The sequence below is a fragment of the Nelumbo lutea genome, chromosome 3 (assembly GCF_056320005.1).
Source record: "Nelumbo lutea isolate HS-2025 chromosome 3, American lotus-T2T, whole genome shotgun sequence".
Lineage (NCBI taxonomy): Eukaryota > Viridiplantae > Streptophyta > Magnoliopsida > Proteales > Nelumbonaceae > Nelumbo > Nelumbo lutea.
Genome location: NC_142686.1, coordinates 31,200,806 through 31,217,784, shown reverse-complemented (window position 1 = coordinate 31,217,784; position 16,979 = coordinate 31,200,806). Strand labels below are relative to the sequence as shown.

The 16,979-nt window shown below is 37.3% G+C and overlaps 1 protein-coding gene across 1 annotated transcript; it reads right to left on the bottom strand.

Moving 5' to 3' along the window:
• Window positions 1–2,939: 2,939 nt before the first annotated feature.
• LOC148864011 (zinc finger protein 4-like) lies at window positions 2,940–10,017 on the bottom strand. The gene is made up of 4 exons (XM_088974568.1): window positions 8,937–10,017; window positions 8,740–8,833; window positions 3,613–4,452; window positions 2,940–3,330 (listed from the first exon to the last, which is right to left on the bottom strand). Exon 3 carries the CDS (start codon window positions 4,396–4,398, stop codon window positions 3,616–3,618), a length of 783 nt encoding a protein of 260 aa, XP_088830694.1. The 5' UTR covers window positions 4,399–4,452; window positions 8,740–8,833; window positions 8,937–10,017; the 3' UTR covers window positions 2,940–3,330; window positions 3,613–3,615.
• Between the last annotated feature and the right edge of the window lie 6,962 nt (window positions 10,018–16,979).

The following is a 16,979-nucleotide window of genomic DNA, read 5'->3' as shown; positions in this document are numbered from 1 at the left end:
TAACATATTATATTCAACCACCCCAACTATAAATTAAAAAGAATAATATTTAAAATTAATATTTTATAAATCAATAGAACAAATAATCTATCAAATCCACATTTATATCAAAAAATGAATTTCAACCTCAAGAAATTTATAAAAACAAAAATACTAATAATAAAATAATTATTTTAGCATTTAATATTTATAAACTTGCGTATGATATGTATCTAAAAATTTTATAAATTATAAATTAATATTTTAATTTGTATTAAATAACAATATATTTATTATTTATAAAATAAAAATATTTTTTATAAATTATTTAAGAATTTAATATAAATTGAATTTATCAAATTCACTAATCTACAATTGTATCAAAAAATTGATAATTTAAAGAAATAGAAATATTAATAATGGAATAGTTGTTTTTAGTAATTAAAAATTATGAATTTACATATGATATGTATCATCGAAGTTTTAATAGATTTGATATATTTTAAGATTATATATTTATTTTCGTAAATTATTAATCGATATTTTAGTTTACATTTTATAATAACATATTTATTGTTTACAAAAATAAAAAATATTATTTACCAAACATTTGAGAATTAAATTTTTAGTTGATATTTTTGTTAATGTTAAAAATTAACAAAAAAAGATAAATATAAAATAGTTGGTATAATAATTCTTTATATATTGGTGAGATAGAAACAAATAGTTTCATGCATTAAAAACAAAGTTGTTTTTTTGTAAGTTATAGATGAAGTTGTCGGCAGATGAACAATTCATGTTAAAGATTAAACCTAGAAATTGATGAAGTTATTGGCCGAACAAAGAAGATTTTTTGTTTAAAGGCTTAAAGCTAACTTGTTCTAATAATAGAAACAAAGGGGTTATTGGCGGAAATGAAAAGGTTTATTGGCCTAACAGAAACCAGAATGAAAAAAAAATAAAAGACAATAAAAGTTAAAAGCTAACCGGTTTGTATTATGGAAATGGTTGTGCTTTTCATGTGCTCTGCAATTTTTTATTTTGGGAAAAAAACTCGGACCCAAATAGATGTAAACCGTCAAAGTTGGAAATAGTTGGAGTCATTCAAATTAGATCTAACCTGACATAGTTAGACAAACGCCGTAACCAATCGTTTCTCATTCAAACGCATTGGGATAAGCAATTCTGACGTGGATTAATAGATCCAGCTGGCCCAGTAAAAATCTTGGGACGGATGCTTTCGTCCGTCCTTGAATGAGCGAAAGTGAACTCCCAACCTGCAATACATATTTTGGAGGGCTTTGCTGTGGTGGCTTTTGGTTTTACAAGGTGGGCCCCCCTGGGACAGCCCATATAAGCAATCCAACCTAAGTAAACAATAACACAACCTGGTCCAGTTTTGGGTTGGTCCAGTTTTGGAGTTTTGGCATGATGATTGATGAATTTAGAGATAAAGTGGATAAATGTTTTCTAAAATGAAACTTAAGTAGTGTTTAATAATGACTCTACTGGCGTTTACCTCTGCACCTAGGCGGGTTGTTTATTTACTGAAGAAAGTTGTAAATGATCCAGAAATTGTTCCTCAAACCAAGCCCAGGCCGGCCCAGGATTAGGCCCAACTTTTTAGGTCAGACCCATGTCAGCCCTAAGCTCACAAATCCCAGTTCAACACTCCAACCTATCCTTTTCCGTGGTCAGACCGTGCCTGGGTTGGGCCCACACAAGTTGCACCTTAGGTGGGCTCATTACTATGAAATCCGATTTGCTCAAAACTCAACCAAAGTTTCATGGAATGAAGAAGAAATGTCCTAGTGGGAAGGTAGGCTCAATCTCTGGAAACGACTTGGCTACATAAGTTGATACATTCAAGAAGTAATTCTTAGGGCAGTCAACAGGTCGCGTCTGGATTGGATCCAGGTAGAACCGGAACTGACCTAATAAGAAATACTAAGAACCTGAAACCGAATCAGACACAATAAGGTCAGTAATTTTAGACCCAAACCGAATTAATCAGTTCTCCGGACAATCGAGTTTAACCCAATTATAATATAACAAACCTGCTGAAAATATTATATATTATATTAGTTTAATATAATATAAATCTCTGGAAACGACTTGGCTACATAGTTTATACATTCAAGAAGTCGCGATGCAGTCTTTGGTATCGGGTGATGCTGAAGTTTGAAAAATACCTTCTCACCTTCCATTAAATGAATGGCAATGCAACTCAGTTTTAGAAACCAGGATCTGTTTCAGACCATCCTAGAGGTTTATTTAGGATGTGTTTGGCTTAAAGGAAAAGGTAGGGAAAGAAAGGAAAAGTAGGGAAACCTTTAGGCTGTGTTTGGTTTGAAGTAGGGAAAGGAAAGGAAAGGTAGGGAAACCTTTATAAACCTTGTATAGGTTTCCCCACCTTTCCCTACCTTTTCCTTCAAACCAAACATAGCCTTACAAACCTTGTATGGGTTTCTCTACCTTTCCCTTTCTTTCCCTACCTTTTCCTTCAGAAATTGTGCTTTTTTCCGTAACTGTTAAAGAAAACCTCTTCAGCAATTATTTATGATCCATACTGGGGAAAAATTGAAGCTTTAGAAATTGCTCTAGAAAACCTTTTTCAAAGATTCAAATGTAATGGATTATACTGGGGTGACAATGAAGAAACAAGACAAAATGAGCGTTCAACTGATTCCTTTGTGAAGTTCAGTAAATTAAACTTCTCATATTTGCAGCTCATATGGGGAACTCAATTTTCCAAGATTGTCCATCTAAACTATGCAGATAGAGAATCCGTTTTTATTTTCCAAATCATCTTTCCAAAAAAGACGCTTTATGCACCCAGATTTGATTTGCACAACAACCAAATAATTTGGATTTGCACTGCAAATTACCTATGAATGTAAGACAAAGATATTGTGTTGTCTAACCTTTTTTATATAAACCCTACAAATAGCCATGCAATGTAACGAATCTTCTGGACAAAATTCTATATTGATTGGGATTTTTTAGCCACAAAGAGAGATATTTTCTGGAAGACTTCCATGCTTGTCTCCCCATAGTACCAAAATCCATCATAGGTAGTGTAAATTATTCAAAGGCTGAACTTTGGTGTAGAAAATCTTCAAGATGGACTCACAGAATGTATCTGTAAGATTCTAATAATACACAGGCATGGTATAGCACTTAGCTCTACAAGCAAAGCACAGTGGCACAAGATTACCTTGTAAGCCTACCTCCCATCCATGAATCTGATAGTTACCAAACATCCAGGTCCAACAGATGAGACCAGAAGACTGCATTGCATCCACCACTAAGTCCACAATTTTCAAGGCCTTGATGTTATAACCATATCATCTGAAAGTTAAAATGGAAGTTACTATCAAGTAACAACAAAAGGAGATTTAGATGGACTAGATAACAAAACAGATTATAGAATTTCATAATGACTGGATATCTCAACCATATAAACAACATGAATCAATATGCTAGCATTCTGCACAGAAACTGAAATTTCCTCTCAAGAAGCTCTTAGGTAACACCAATCAGAGGTGAAGAGAAAGCTTGCACCATAGATTGTACTTATCTCACTATACATAGAGAAACAATGTTGCAACAACTGAATGTAAAGAAAGAAACCTCTTATAGTCTCAGTGTGAGATCTGGTGGAGATGAATCTGCCTCTGGCACTGAAGCTACTGTTACAATATTCAAGGGTGAGCCTCCTGCCAGTTCAAAACCTGGATACCCACCAACTCCTTCAGGGACTTGTCGAAAACTCCCAGGCCAAAACAGCTCTGCCTCATCATCCTCCATGAACACTGGTGGTCCAAAGTATCCATGTTCAAACCTAGCAACAGATCTCATCACAGGCAGATTCTCTCGTGCTGCAAGACTGTGGTGCACTGAGGAGTGAGCTTGGACCCCAAGGGACCGGCATGCTGACCCATGTAGGGGCAAAGATGCTAGGCTGGAATACCTCTCTGAGAAGACTCCCATCCGCATGGCTCTCTTGGCTAGTGTTCTCTCCCTCTTGTGTGCATTCTGATGCCCACCCAGAGCTTGTGAACTGAAGAACTTGCGCTGACAGTAGTTGCAAGAGAAAACTCTTGGGAAGGTGGCTGGAGTATGAGCAGCAGCTTTGCTGCTACATTCAGTGGTGCTAGATAGTGAGAGCTCCACTGACTCCATGCCCCCTAAATCATCATCACTATTTTTTAAGCTAAGACTTAAGTCAAGGGAGAGAAGCCTTGGATTGGGTTGAAGCTTCATGGGGTTTGTAAGGCAGGAGGAGGGGTTGGTGGTGTCCTTGGAAGGGTCTGGAGTGGTTCCATGGCCATATATATTGGAAGCAACTTGGCTGCTGATGTCTGATTCATCTTCAGACAAGACTTCTGCTTCAAATTCAGAGTTTGATGCTTTCATGTTTGATCAGAAAATATTGACCCAACCTACAGCTGGTGGTTGCTAGCTCTTCATCTGTATTTATGAGAGATGATGAATAATTCAGTTATGTCAGGTAGGAAGGATATGCTTACTGTCAAAGAACAAAGAATCTCCAAGTTGGGATGAAATAATTTAATTGGAACAACCAAATTGGGGAAGATACACAAGGAAACAAACAAATAAATCATGTCAAGTTTCAGTGAAATTATAAGATACTGATCTCAAAGCCCAAACCAAGGTTTAACCAGGGTTAGGAGAAGCTAAAATAGAAGCTAGAAAGAAAAGTCAGATTTTAGGTAGACCTGGATTTACCCCCCACATAGAACAGAAAGCCTTTTCCATTTTGTCGATTTTAGAGGAAGGCTAGGCTCCACTATCTTAATGGACCTACTTTGGAAACCCAATTAGATGAGATAAAGCATCGCATTTAACGTATCCTCTTAGAGGAATGAGAAAACATCCAGAATCAATAATTACAAATATTGGGTCAATTTCATGATTTCACCATAAGAGGCCCTTTCACATGTTTTGTCTGTGCTCTGCTAGGGCATCATAGACCCTACATTAAATGTCCACTTATGGACATCTTTAGAATTTGAGATACTTCTCAATGTCAATAATGTCCATTGCGAAATTGCCAACATGAACAATGATAAAACCCTAAAATCAACAAACATAAGAAAAGACTGAGCTCTATCGCTAACATTATTCTTTTATCTTGAACAGAGCATACGTATAATTTACATCATATTTAGCACAAATGGATTAACTGGTCCTCTAAGAAAATCAGGATCATAAATTAGAATCATTATTCTTATTTGAAATTGAACTTTGAAATTCTTGGGTTTTTCAGACATCTAACATGGTCATAAACTTGTCCCATCTTAGTTCTATAATTTTCAACCCATCCCTAACTGTTTATCCCAGTATACAGATTTTATAAACACAGATACGAGTGCCCCCATTGTTCTGTTTCTCAATTAGCCTATCAATAAAGATTTTCTATCTTTATTCTTTAACTTAAGAAACTATCCATAAAGTTATGTTTCAAAATAGAAAATTTAGCACCTAAAGATACCTCAAATTATAATTGCATGAAATTCATTTCTTACCTTTTGGCTCATCTCACAAAAGGTTCATAATTCCATAAAAAGATAACATGAAATTTAAGCTCAACAATTTTCAACCCATCCCTAACTGTTTATCCCAGTATACAGATTTTATAAACACAGATACGAGTGCCCCCATTGTTCTGTTTCTCAGTTAGCCTATCCATAAAGATTTTCTATTCTTTAATTTAAGAAACTATCCATAAAGTTATGTTTCAAAATAGAAAATTTAGCACCTAAAGATACCTCAAATTATAATTGCATGAAATTCATTTCTTACCTTTTGGCTCATCTCACAAAAGGTTCATAATTCCATAAAAAGAGAACATGAAATTTAAGCTCAACAAAACTTTCCTTTTGTTGTAAAGAAAGGCCATGCACCATTTATGGGCGTCAAATGTCTCTAATGGTTCAGTGAAACAATCAATTCTTTGTTACCAATATCCAGAGATGCCACAAATTATTTGCCTTCTGCATGATTGAAGACTTATGCTCATCTTTTTAATTGAAAGACAAAAGTAAGCTTCAAAACTGACAGAAAATTGTCTTAATAGATATTTTCACTTTACCCATCAAAAGAAATAAAAGAAAAAGGAATATGTCGCTGCGATTGATTGGCATGTTGAGTTTGGTGTCAAACTTCCTAAAGAGATTAATATCAGGAGCTTTGCTGCTAAATTATGATTACAGGTTAGGTCATCGGAAATAGAGATCATGGAGAAGCATAACAGAAAGAGCTAAGTTAGAGAGCATGTAAGTTGACAAGTAATATATGGGAAATTAGTTAAGTAAATACTCTATCCGAGTAAATGAAACTGGTTTCAAGTTTGCCAACCCAGTTTAATCAGCTCCATAATAACAACAGAAACTTTAAAATCCTGTTTGGTAGTAATCCTAGTGCAGAATAAAATTAAGTAAAAAACAAAGTTCATGTTCAATATAGTCTAGATATCTACTAATGAAAAGGTTCCATAACTATAAAAATGCCCAGTGACCAATTCCTTGAGAAGTCAGGTCTAGTTGTTCAAGTACCAAAAAATAGAAGTTTTATTGGGTTGTTGTTTTAGGTATTTGTTTTTCTTTTAAACTCCTTAACAATCTATATGACAACTACAAGGTAGGATTATATTAGAACATAACTATTATATCCTGATTGTGCGCCAAGAACAGGTGGCTGAGATTACTTGTAAAATTTCAATACCCCCCCCCCCACACACACACACACTCACACACACACAAAAAAAAAAAAAAGAAACCTAACATTCTCCAAGCATTGTTAAGGGCTTCTTGTTGTTACATTCTTTCCTAATGTGATATGAGGGAAGTCATGGAAGAATCCGTTGGTTTTAGTAATGGTCCTTCTGGTATAAGAATAAATTGGCTCTGCAATATTGTCTCCCAAGAGTTATAGTTCTGCTCCAGGTTCTACATATCAAATGGAGTTGATTACATTAGGAGGATCTTGCCTGGATCTTTTAGTCTACCTGTCATGTTATGCCTTTGTTTTATCTTTCCCTTCTATATGAAGATTCAGCACTGCAAGCTGTAGGAGGAAGCTCAAAGAGAATAAAGTTGGCCATGTGTCATCGTGATAAGTATAAAAAAACTCCAGGACTTTGGCTTAAATTACCAATTCATTTCAAACTCCATGACAAGACACCATAACAGTAAAGAATAGCACAATATTTGAAGTCATCCAGTCTATTCAAAAGATCAGGATGAAATGACATGAACGTTGTTTACCATGTTAAAGAAGAGTTCATTTTCTGGCTGATTATAATCTAGATATTCTTGATAAAATTTTATTTCCACATACGAGTTTAAGTGAAGATTCTTATAGTTATGTAAGTTATATTACAATATCAAGGCATCCATTTCTGCATCATATGGCATTGCTTTGGAAAGACCTGATGAAGGTTCTTGGGCCAAGTTTCTCAGAAGACTGTACAATCCGCTCAATGGATGAATTATGGCAGGAAATGGAACACCTTATGCTTTATTTGAAAAGAAAGCATCAGTAGATTTTTCAACACAATGCCCTTTTTCCCTTACAAATCTTCTCATGGACAATTGAGACACTCTCAGGATAAGTAGCAGAGACAAGATAACTAGAATAATCCCAATGACTATGGGTTGGAAAGAATAAATAGCCAAGAGATTCCATTTTGACTCAGCAGGGAAGCTAAGAAATGAAGAGCATTTCATTTTAACAATCCTCCATTCATTTGAAGCTAACAATAAGAGTTTGACAAAGTAAAGAAAAAATGTGGCATGATTAATACAACAACATCTTTTTTTGATTTAAAAGAATCACATGTCATTTAAAACCCCATCAAATTTGAGATTCTAACCCAAATACAATTATCATTTTTTTTGTTCAGCCTTTTGATCTACCCCGGACAAACCCTTGATTCATCCTAATTTAATTTTGATATCAGCATACGGACTGAGTTTTTTATTTAATTCTTAATCATGTGGTGATTCAAAAAAAAAAAGAAAGAAAGAAAGAAAGAAAAGAAGTGGGCCGATCAGATTAAAATCTTTTGGTAATTTTGTATGGAGAAACTAACTTGATCTGATAATATGTTTTTCTTTCTAATAATGAACGGCACCAAAAGATCTTCAACAAGAAAAACTCTAAATATGTAATTATTTCTAACCCCCATCCAACACCAGTACAGTATGCAAATCTGAATCTCACTGTGCTTCTAGGATGGTTAAAAAATTGCACCCCTATCAGAACCTTGTTTAGAAGTTTCAAGAATTTTTTTTATTAAAAAAATTGAGATTAGATGTTTTGTATTCCAAACTATCACAAATTTAAGGATTACCGAAAGGAAAGATTGATTTGTAACAAGATAAGAAGAAGAGAGCCAAAGAAGATGGATACCCATAAACAATTTGGCAATCAATGTGGCTCCATACTGTTCGAACTCTCGACCCACTATTATATTACTCTCATTTTTCATGTTTTTTCTCAATAATTAAGTCCCCATGTTCACCAATACAATAAACGACCTCAATCTTTTAGAGAGAAGGCATGGTAAAAATAGATGGCCCTTCAACACTAGATACCCAGAAGGTAGAGGACCCAGAAAAATACAACCACTAATATAAAGAAAAATAGATCAAAATCATAAAATACATATAAATACACAGAGACCCAATATTAACAAGAAAAATTACACACCGCCCACAAATCTAATCTTACCGAAAGCCAAAAGCCAGAGGAATAGAACTCGATAAGCCCAAGTAGAGAAGCATAAACAAACACTAACAAACAATAGCTACTCATTCATCCTTGCCTGAAATTTTACAAAAAAAAAATAGAAATTAAATTCAAAACAAAAAGTTTAGCTTCAATACAAAGTATGGAATTAAGATATGTAATGGGATTTTTGTACATACTGCCTTGAAGTTGCAAACAGCTTCGGGTAGCATTTGGGCGTGGCTGTTCCTAATTAGAAGACAAACAGGCTTCTCCGTTTCTCTATTATTTCCACATAGAGAAAAGTGCAGAGTAGATGAATAGAAAAGGAATGGCCATGATCAGAGATTATGTAGAAAGAAAGAGAAAGACGGCTGGTGCTGATTATCGAAAAGGAAAGGTTGGGGGAGATGATTGTGGGTCGTCACTCATCAGAGAAAAAGGTGTTGGATAACTTAGGTAGCAAACCCATTCACCACTCTCACTGTTTATTGAATTTTGGTTCTTCAACTGCTATCTAAATAGAAAGAGAGCAGGAGAAAGAAAACAAGCAAGCAGTACTAGGCTAATCCCATCTCTCACCCCCCACCCCCCCACCCACACACACACACCACACACACACGCACACGCATTGGTTTCTATCCCAGATTACCTTTCCTGCATGTCCCCAATAACGATATAATTCCTTTCTATTTCCATCCAGCCTTGATGCATGGCATCTCAGTCCATGATGCTCATGCCCTGTCATGTTCATCTCATCCACGCATGTGCCTGTGTCATTTATGTCCAAATCCAATTCAGAAAGTATAAATCTAAAATTCAAATCTCTCTCTCTCTGGTGGTCCTTCCTATTTCCAACAAAGGTATGCTCATTTACAGAGTCGTACATAGCCTATGCTCTATTGGTTGGTAAATGGGGATGGCTGTCTGGTTCCGAATTCCTATGCTTATTGCCGCTTCCCCAAAATAGGTCGAAAAACAACTAAAACAATAGAAGAACAAGAACAATACACAGATAGAGATATTGGCACTGTTTACACTTAACATTATATATTTGTCTGAACATTATTGTACAAAAAAACTACTCTAGATAGTATTTTATACATGTATTGATAGGGAAAAGAAGAAATCTATTTATGAATCAGAGATTAAAAGGAAAAAGAGTAGAGAGAGAGAGAGAATGCTTCTTTTCAAAGCAGAGGCTTTGTTTTGTTGGATCTTGGAATCAAAACAAGCAGAGAAGCATTGATAGCGGATGTGGATGTGGATGTGGCATCACCACCACTCTTGCTTTTCATTAATAATATAACCTGAGGAAGAAGTATTCTTTGTTCAGAGTTCATATTTATGTGTAACTGATACTTTCACGTGCCCTCCCATGTTACTATTTTGAGATTTGTTCCTTCCCTTGGTTGGTAACTTTTTGTGTTTCACTATGAGGTACTTGCTTTTCTTCCTTCTCTCTATCTCTTACTGACTGTAAATTAGGAAAATGAAAACTCTTTCAACCTTTTCTTAGAGGAAAATACTAGTTTATAGGCTTGACCATGCCAACCTGAACAGAGCGACAGTCATGAATCCGGGTTGACCATGCTGAATCTAATCTTGATCTTTGTTGGTTTTTGTAATAATAATTTTGGGATCTGCGTTGGATTTTCTTGGATCCGAATGAGACCCGTTGCTACATTCAATAATGCAGACTTGCAGAGGCATGGAGTTCTCAGTCAGGGATTCCTACCCTTATTTGATTTATGAATTTGGGCTGACCGAATCCATCTTCCAATATCTATTCAAAGAATTTACTATGGAATTTGAGTCCCCACCAAAGAAAAGGAAAAAAAAAAAGTCATCTGACCAACTAAAAGCTTCAGTTGTTGTTCATCATCAACCAGTGTCAGTAAACTTGTAAAGGTGAGCATCTTACCATTTATTCTGCTTCTGTCAACCAAAACTTTTATCTACTGTACCACTCGTTTTTGCTAAGATCAGTCCCCCCCCCCCCCCTCTCTCTCTCTCTGTCTCTCTCTGACATGCTTCAATCACTTGTATCTAACGCCAACCAATCAATTTGGCCCCACTGAGACAGCAGTTTCTTGCAACTTTATCCTTTGGTTGCTCCCCAATGTGCCTACACCTGCAGCATTAAAGCTTATCTTAGAACTGGGATGCTTGGGAGAATAACCATTTCAGGTTTTCTTTTTGGGATGCTCTTCTTCCTATGATTCTTTTGCTTCCATCGTTGTGTTTTCTTCATCTTTACTAAGTTTAGCTTTCAAGTAGGAAGATTCATTAATTGGGTGCAATACTGATAGCTTGTGTTGGTGTAGCAATTTAGAGTTTTCCCATGAATGCAACTATTCTTTCTCCTACTCCAATTGATGAGAATATATATTAATTACTTGGAGGCCTGTGGGCTGTGGCAATATGGGGTTTTGTTTTATTTTACTGTTTGATTGTGTTGGTGTAGCAATTTAGAGTTTTCCGATGAATGCAACTATTCTTTCTCCTACTCCAATTGATGAGAATATATATTAATTACTTGGAGGCCTGTGGGCTGTGGCAATATTGGGATTTGTTTTATTTTAATGTTTGATTCCAAAAAATTGGTCCCGCAGGTTGTTTGAAGCAAGAGTCATTTTCTCAAATAAATGTCAGTAAGGCTGTCTTCAAAGATAATTATTGAAATTGCAAAAATTATGAAAAGGATCGGGATGTAATAGGCACGTTAAGTAAGCACACTGAGTGAGCACCTAATAGCTGTGTGACACTTATCCCGTTAATGCGTCTTTTTTTCAACGTTTTTGTTCCATTAGGATTTATCTATTATTTTATTATTTGTGTTAAAATAATTAAAAAAAAAAACTATCACAATTAATGTGCCTTTCTCTCCAACCTTCTGCCATTTTGGGTTCTCCCACCTCTTGACCTTCAGCCGCTGCAACTGGTTGGTTGGGGCATTCCAATGACTGAGCAGTCGACCTGCACCCTGCCAACCCCTGCCGCTTAGAGCATTCCAGTGGCCGAGCAGCAAGGAGAAGTTAGACGTGTTGTGGGTAAGAAATCCAAGTTTGAAGAAGATGGCATTCCTCAAATGGCTTATTTAAAAGCTGTTATCAAAGAGACTCTAAGATTACATCCTCCTGCTCCCTTTTTTAGTCCAAGAGAGTCCATTAGAGCTACCAATGTTAATGGCTACCATATGCTAGCTAAAACCAGAGTCTTCATCAATGTTTGGGCAATTCAAAGAGCGGCTGAAGGTAAAGAGGTGGGAGAACCCAAAACGGCAGAAGGTTGGAGAGAAAGAAGCATTAACTGGGACATGTTTTCCTTTTTTGTTTTTTTTTTTTTAATTATTTTGACACAAATAATAAAATAGTAGATAATTCTTAAGGGAACAAAATCGTTTAGAAGAAAGGCACATTAACTGGGACAGATGTAACACAGCTATTAGGTGTTCACTCATTGTGCTCACCTAACGTGCCTACTACATCTGGACCCTTGTGAAAACATCATTAAGGCTGTGTTTGGTTGCAGTTTGAATTTTATTTGCACTGGTGTGAATGTAGGCTGAGTGTAAATTCTGGTTACTTGTTTGTGAGAAATAAAATGGTGTGGTCCCACCTTATATGCAAGAGAATGGAAGTAGGAAGGCTATTTGTTTGGGAATCAGGTGGGAATAAAGATGGTGTGGTCCCCATTTTACATGAGAGAGAATTGAGATAAGAGAAAGGTGGTGCAAATTTTTTAACAGTGTTTGAGAAGCAAAATTTGCACTGCTAATGAATACAAATAAAATAAAAAATACAAATTTTGCATCTGACAGAAATAATTGTGATTATAAACAAACAAATGTAAAACTGAACTTACTGCAAATTTTGTATCTGATTCAGATTTCGACTGCAAACAAATAGAGCTAAACTGCTAAGCCATTTTACGGAATCCATTAGAAATTATCCCACAATTTTTCCATATCATTATTTCTCTCTGGAAACAAATACAGCCTATAAAGTGTCCTTGGATATTTTGTTGCAACTTTGTTTTTTATATTGTTTTTTGCTAATTAACATCAGCACATATCAGCATCCGAGACTTCTCTTATTTGTTTTAGGGATAAGTATACTGCATTTCTCCTCAAAAATCTGAAATTACAGCCCCTCCTCTATTAATAGCCCCTATAGACCGCATCATATCTATAAATTTGGCATCGATCGATTCATTCCACTACGCTGGAGTTAAGATTTCTAAGGATAAGCTGAATGGTAACCCCCCCCCCCCACTTTTTCCCTGGCTCCTACACGTACATTTACAATCCCAGCATGGACCAACTTCCAAGTTCTAACCCACTATACAAAATAAACCATCAACGTAAATGGTTGAATTGTTGGACCATCTGACCAATTTAATGGGTTTGTAGTTTTTTTTTATATATTTTTTAATTTTTCGCATCAGAAATCTATCCAGACGATTGAAGTGCTGATGCATGCATGAACTAAGAAGTAAAAGTGGTCCAACCTCCAAAATGGATTTCTTAAAACAAAATCTAGTGTGTTTGATCAAAATGAAAACAAAAACAATGTCCCAAAATAGAAATTTGTGTTTTACAATGGTGAAATTTTGAAAACCATTACAAACATAAACAACCATATTGCCAAATACCTCCAAATAATCCAATCATGCATAGTTTTAGTTGTATGTTTACTGGATCTTAGCAAAACATAAACCTTAACTTAGAGCAAGGTTCAAAATATCGATACGAGGCGTATCAGCCTGTATTGAAGCTGATTTTTCCTTTTTTTTTAGTTTTTTTTAAATATGGTTTAGAGGGATCGGTTTAAGGCCTATCTATCCCCTGAACCGGGTTAAACCCCGAAACACTCCCTGTAAGGGTGCATCGAGAAGCCCCCAATACAGCCCGATATATATCAAAGTTTCGAACCTTCACTTTAAGTATTAAAATTATCATATATAATTAGTTGCTCCCCCAGAGGATATCCATCAACTTAAGAGATATTAATTAATTACTAAGGTGTTTGTGTTTTAAGACTTAGACCAGACTAAAAAATGGGTGTTTTAACGGGACCAAAACTGTCATTTAATGGGACCCACAAAGGCCACCAGTTCTTAATTTTCATGGTCCATTAATCATCCAGTCCGGGCCGATTCTTGAAACATTTGTTGGTCTTGGCTACCTGGGGTCTTGGGAGGGGTATGGACTTACAAGTTTCCACTACAACTGAATTGGGATCTGCTCCTCACAGAACACTCTTCATACTAACCTCACAGCCACATCACATCATGTATTAGGAACATCTCCCCATGAATAATAAATGCAAGTACGGGGAATGTTCCCGATGTGCGGCCAAGACAATATAAGGTATTAAGGTCAGTGTGAGGAAAAGATCAGAACTCCTACAACCAACTAGAGGAGAATCTTGGTTGTCCATGTAACAACTTCTTCTCTCAACAGGCTTGCTCTTTTCACATTAGTCCATTCTGGCCATGCCTTGAGCACAAGTTGTGGACAGCATATATTGTCGAACATGGATAAACATCAGCCAAATTGTTGTTAGCCAGAGATCCTTCCAATTGAGGAAGTCGGCCCCTACTAACCCCTCTAAGATTTGAACATACATTCTCATTCTTGTCACGGAGATGTGGTTATTGCCCTAACATGCGATGGAAATGGCTTAAGCAAAACCAAGCCCACACTCACTAAAGGGTGTTCATCAATTTGAGAGCCATTACCCAAACCCAATGTTGGTATTAGGTTGATTATCCAGAGGGTAGGGCTGTAATTGAATTGGATCCAACCACACCAGAATCTAATCCAATTAATCTAGTCTCAATTTCTATATATAGATTTAGTTTTAATCTGAATCCACTTTATTTTTTTTAAATAAAGGAGTTTTTAAAGAGTTTTAAAATAATTAAGCACTTTTAATTTTTACATATATAATAAATTTATATAAATGAGAGTAAAATTCACATGCAACCCAATTGTTAAACGGATGGAGGTTACATCCGAATCTTTAATAATTTGATAGTATGTTGAATTGGGCTTCAGACTTTTTAGAGTCCACTAATAGACTTATGTCACGGAGTGACATAATTGGTGTTTGGTTAGAGGTTTTCTAGATGTTTCTTGAGGTTTCTATCCAATCCTGTAGGTTTTCGGGCTGTTCCGAAGCATTCTGGGATGTTCTGGAGTGTTCTCCATGTGCTTAGAAGGGTCTAGATGTTGGTGGAATTCTCTAGAACCTTGTGGAACAATCCGGGTTTGTGTAGAACAACTTAGAGGGGTCCAAACTTCCTCGAGAGTATCCATGTATCTTATGGAGAGAGCATCCCCTAGAAGAGTGTAGAAGGTAGAATGTTCTGATGCCAATTGTACATAGTTCTAGAGGATTCTTTGAGGGGGTTAGTGTATAAATAGGGGTCCCCTTCCTCATTTGAAACAAGGCTTCCAAGTTGTAAGCTTTCATCTAGTGCAATACAATATTTTTCTATTACATTACTTGGTGTTCTCTTGTGTGCCTTGATGAATTTCCTTAGCACTTAAGCAACCTAGCAAGAAAGGTCTTGGGCATGTAGTTTGGCTGACTTGCTTGGAGGGCCAAGTGAATGCTAAACTACTTAGCCAACGGGAGTAGTCAAGCAATATTAGAGCAACTTTGCTAGGAGCGCATGGGAGCTTGTGCATGGACATGATGCCAGACAGACTCGACAATAGCAAGACACACAAACGAGAGAAGGGCCACTCCAAGAAAACACGAGAAGCGTCAAGGGACGTCCTTGCTGCCTTGGAGGCTATGATGGCGAGGTTGGAGCTTGCCATGGGAGACATGCAAGACAAGTTCACAGACATGGGTAGCCGAGTTGATGGCCTAGAGGGCAGGCTAGTGGAGCTCAAGGCAACCATGGGAGAGGTCATGGATCTTGCTTGGCATGGGGAAGACAAAGAACGGGAAGCGCTGGAAGCCAAGATGATGGAATGGCCAAGGTCCAAGCTAATTTTGACGAGCTAAAGGCAGACATGGTGCTTTGCAAGAAGCTATTAGTACGAAATGAGGTGGGAACTCTACGGGACGTGCCAAAGGTAAGGGAAACTGAGCCACTTCACTTCAATGGTGCCAAGGATGCACGGACGTTGGACAACTTCCTATGGAACATGGAGTAGTACTTTGAAGACATGCACATAAGGGATGAGCAGGCCAAGGTATGTGTTGCCACTAGGTACTTGACCGACACAACTATCTTATGGTGGAGGTAACACTGTGCAAACATGGAGAAGGGGTAGTGTTACATCAACACTTGGGATGAGTTCAAATGGGACATCAAGCGCCAATTCTATTCGGAGAACGTAGAGTACTTGGTGTGATGCAACTTGAGGAATTGAAGCATATAGGTCGATTAAAGACTATGTACGGGAGTTCTCCACACTCATGCTTGAGATACCTGACATGGCTGACAAGGAGTTGTTCAACCTCATGGATGGACTCCAGCCGTGGGCGAAAATGGAGCTGCAACACAGGGGTGTGTAGGATCTAGCCACTACCATGGTCAAGGCAGAGAAGCTAGGGGAGAGCAACATGCGTAGCTCAATGGAGCCCAAATCTGCAAGGGGTGGCCATAGCATAGGTGGGGGAGATAAGCGATGATCGGGGAAGGCATAGTGATTACTAAGGCAAGGGGGCCCAAACCAAAACTCAGGATGGCAAGACCAATCAACCTAAGTCAGTGGACAATGGCAAGGCAAAGTTGAGTTGCTTCGTTTGTGAAAGGGACCACTATGCTCGTGATTGTCCACAGCGAAGGGCACTTAGTGCACTAGTGGCACAAATGGGGCAGCAGGAAGACGACAATGAGGAGGCCAAGATTGGGTCACTACAATTACTTTGCAGTGTTAAGAAGCTGGAGGGGCTGGCTAAGGGGGAAACCAAGACCACGACTGGGTCAAGGCTGATGTATGTGGAAACATTGATCAATGGTGAGAAAACCCAGGCCATGATCGACACGGGGAAACTCACAACTTTGTCCCAACTAGGGAGGCAAAGTGCTTGGGCTTAAAGGTCACAAAGGGCACGGGCATGATCAGGGCAGTTAACTCCTAAGCATGTGAGATTGAGGGCATTGCTCAAGGGGTGAGCATCTAGCTAGGGAGCTGGCAAGGTACCATAGATGTGACCATGGTGCCAATGGACAACTATCAAATGATATTAGGTGTGGACTTTTTTAACAATGTG

What these genes read in the sequence shown, in the direction of transcription:
- LOC148864011 (XM_088974568.1), bottom strand. Translation starts at nt 4,398, where the DNA reads ATGAAAGCATCAAACTCTGAATTTGAAGCAGAAGTCTTGTCTGAAGAT.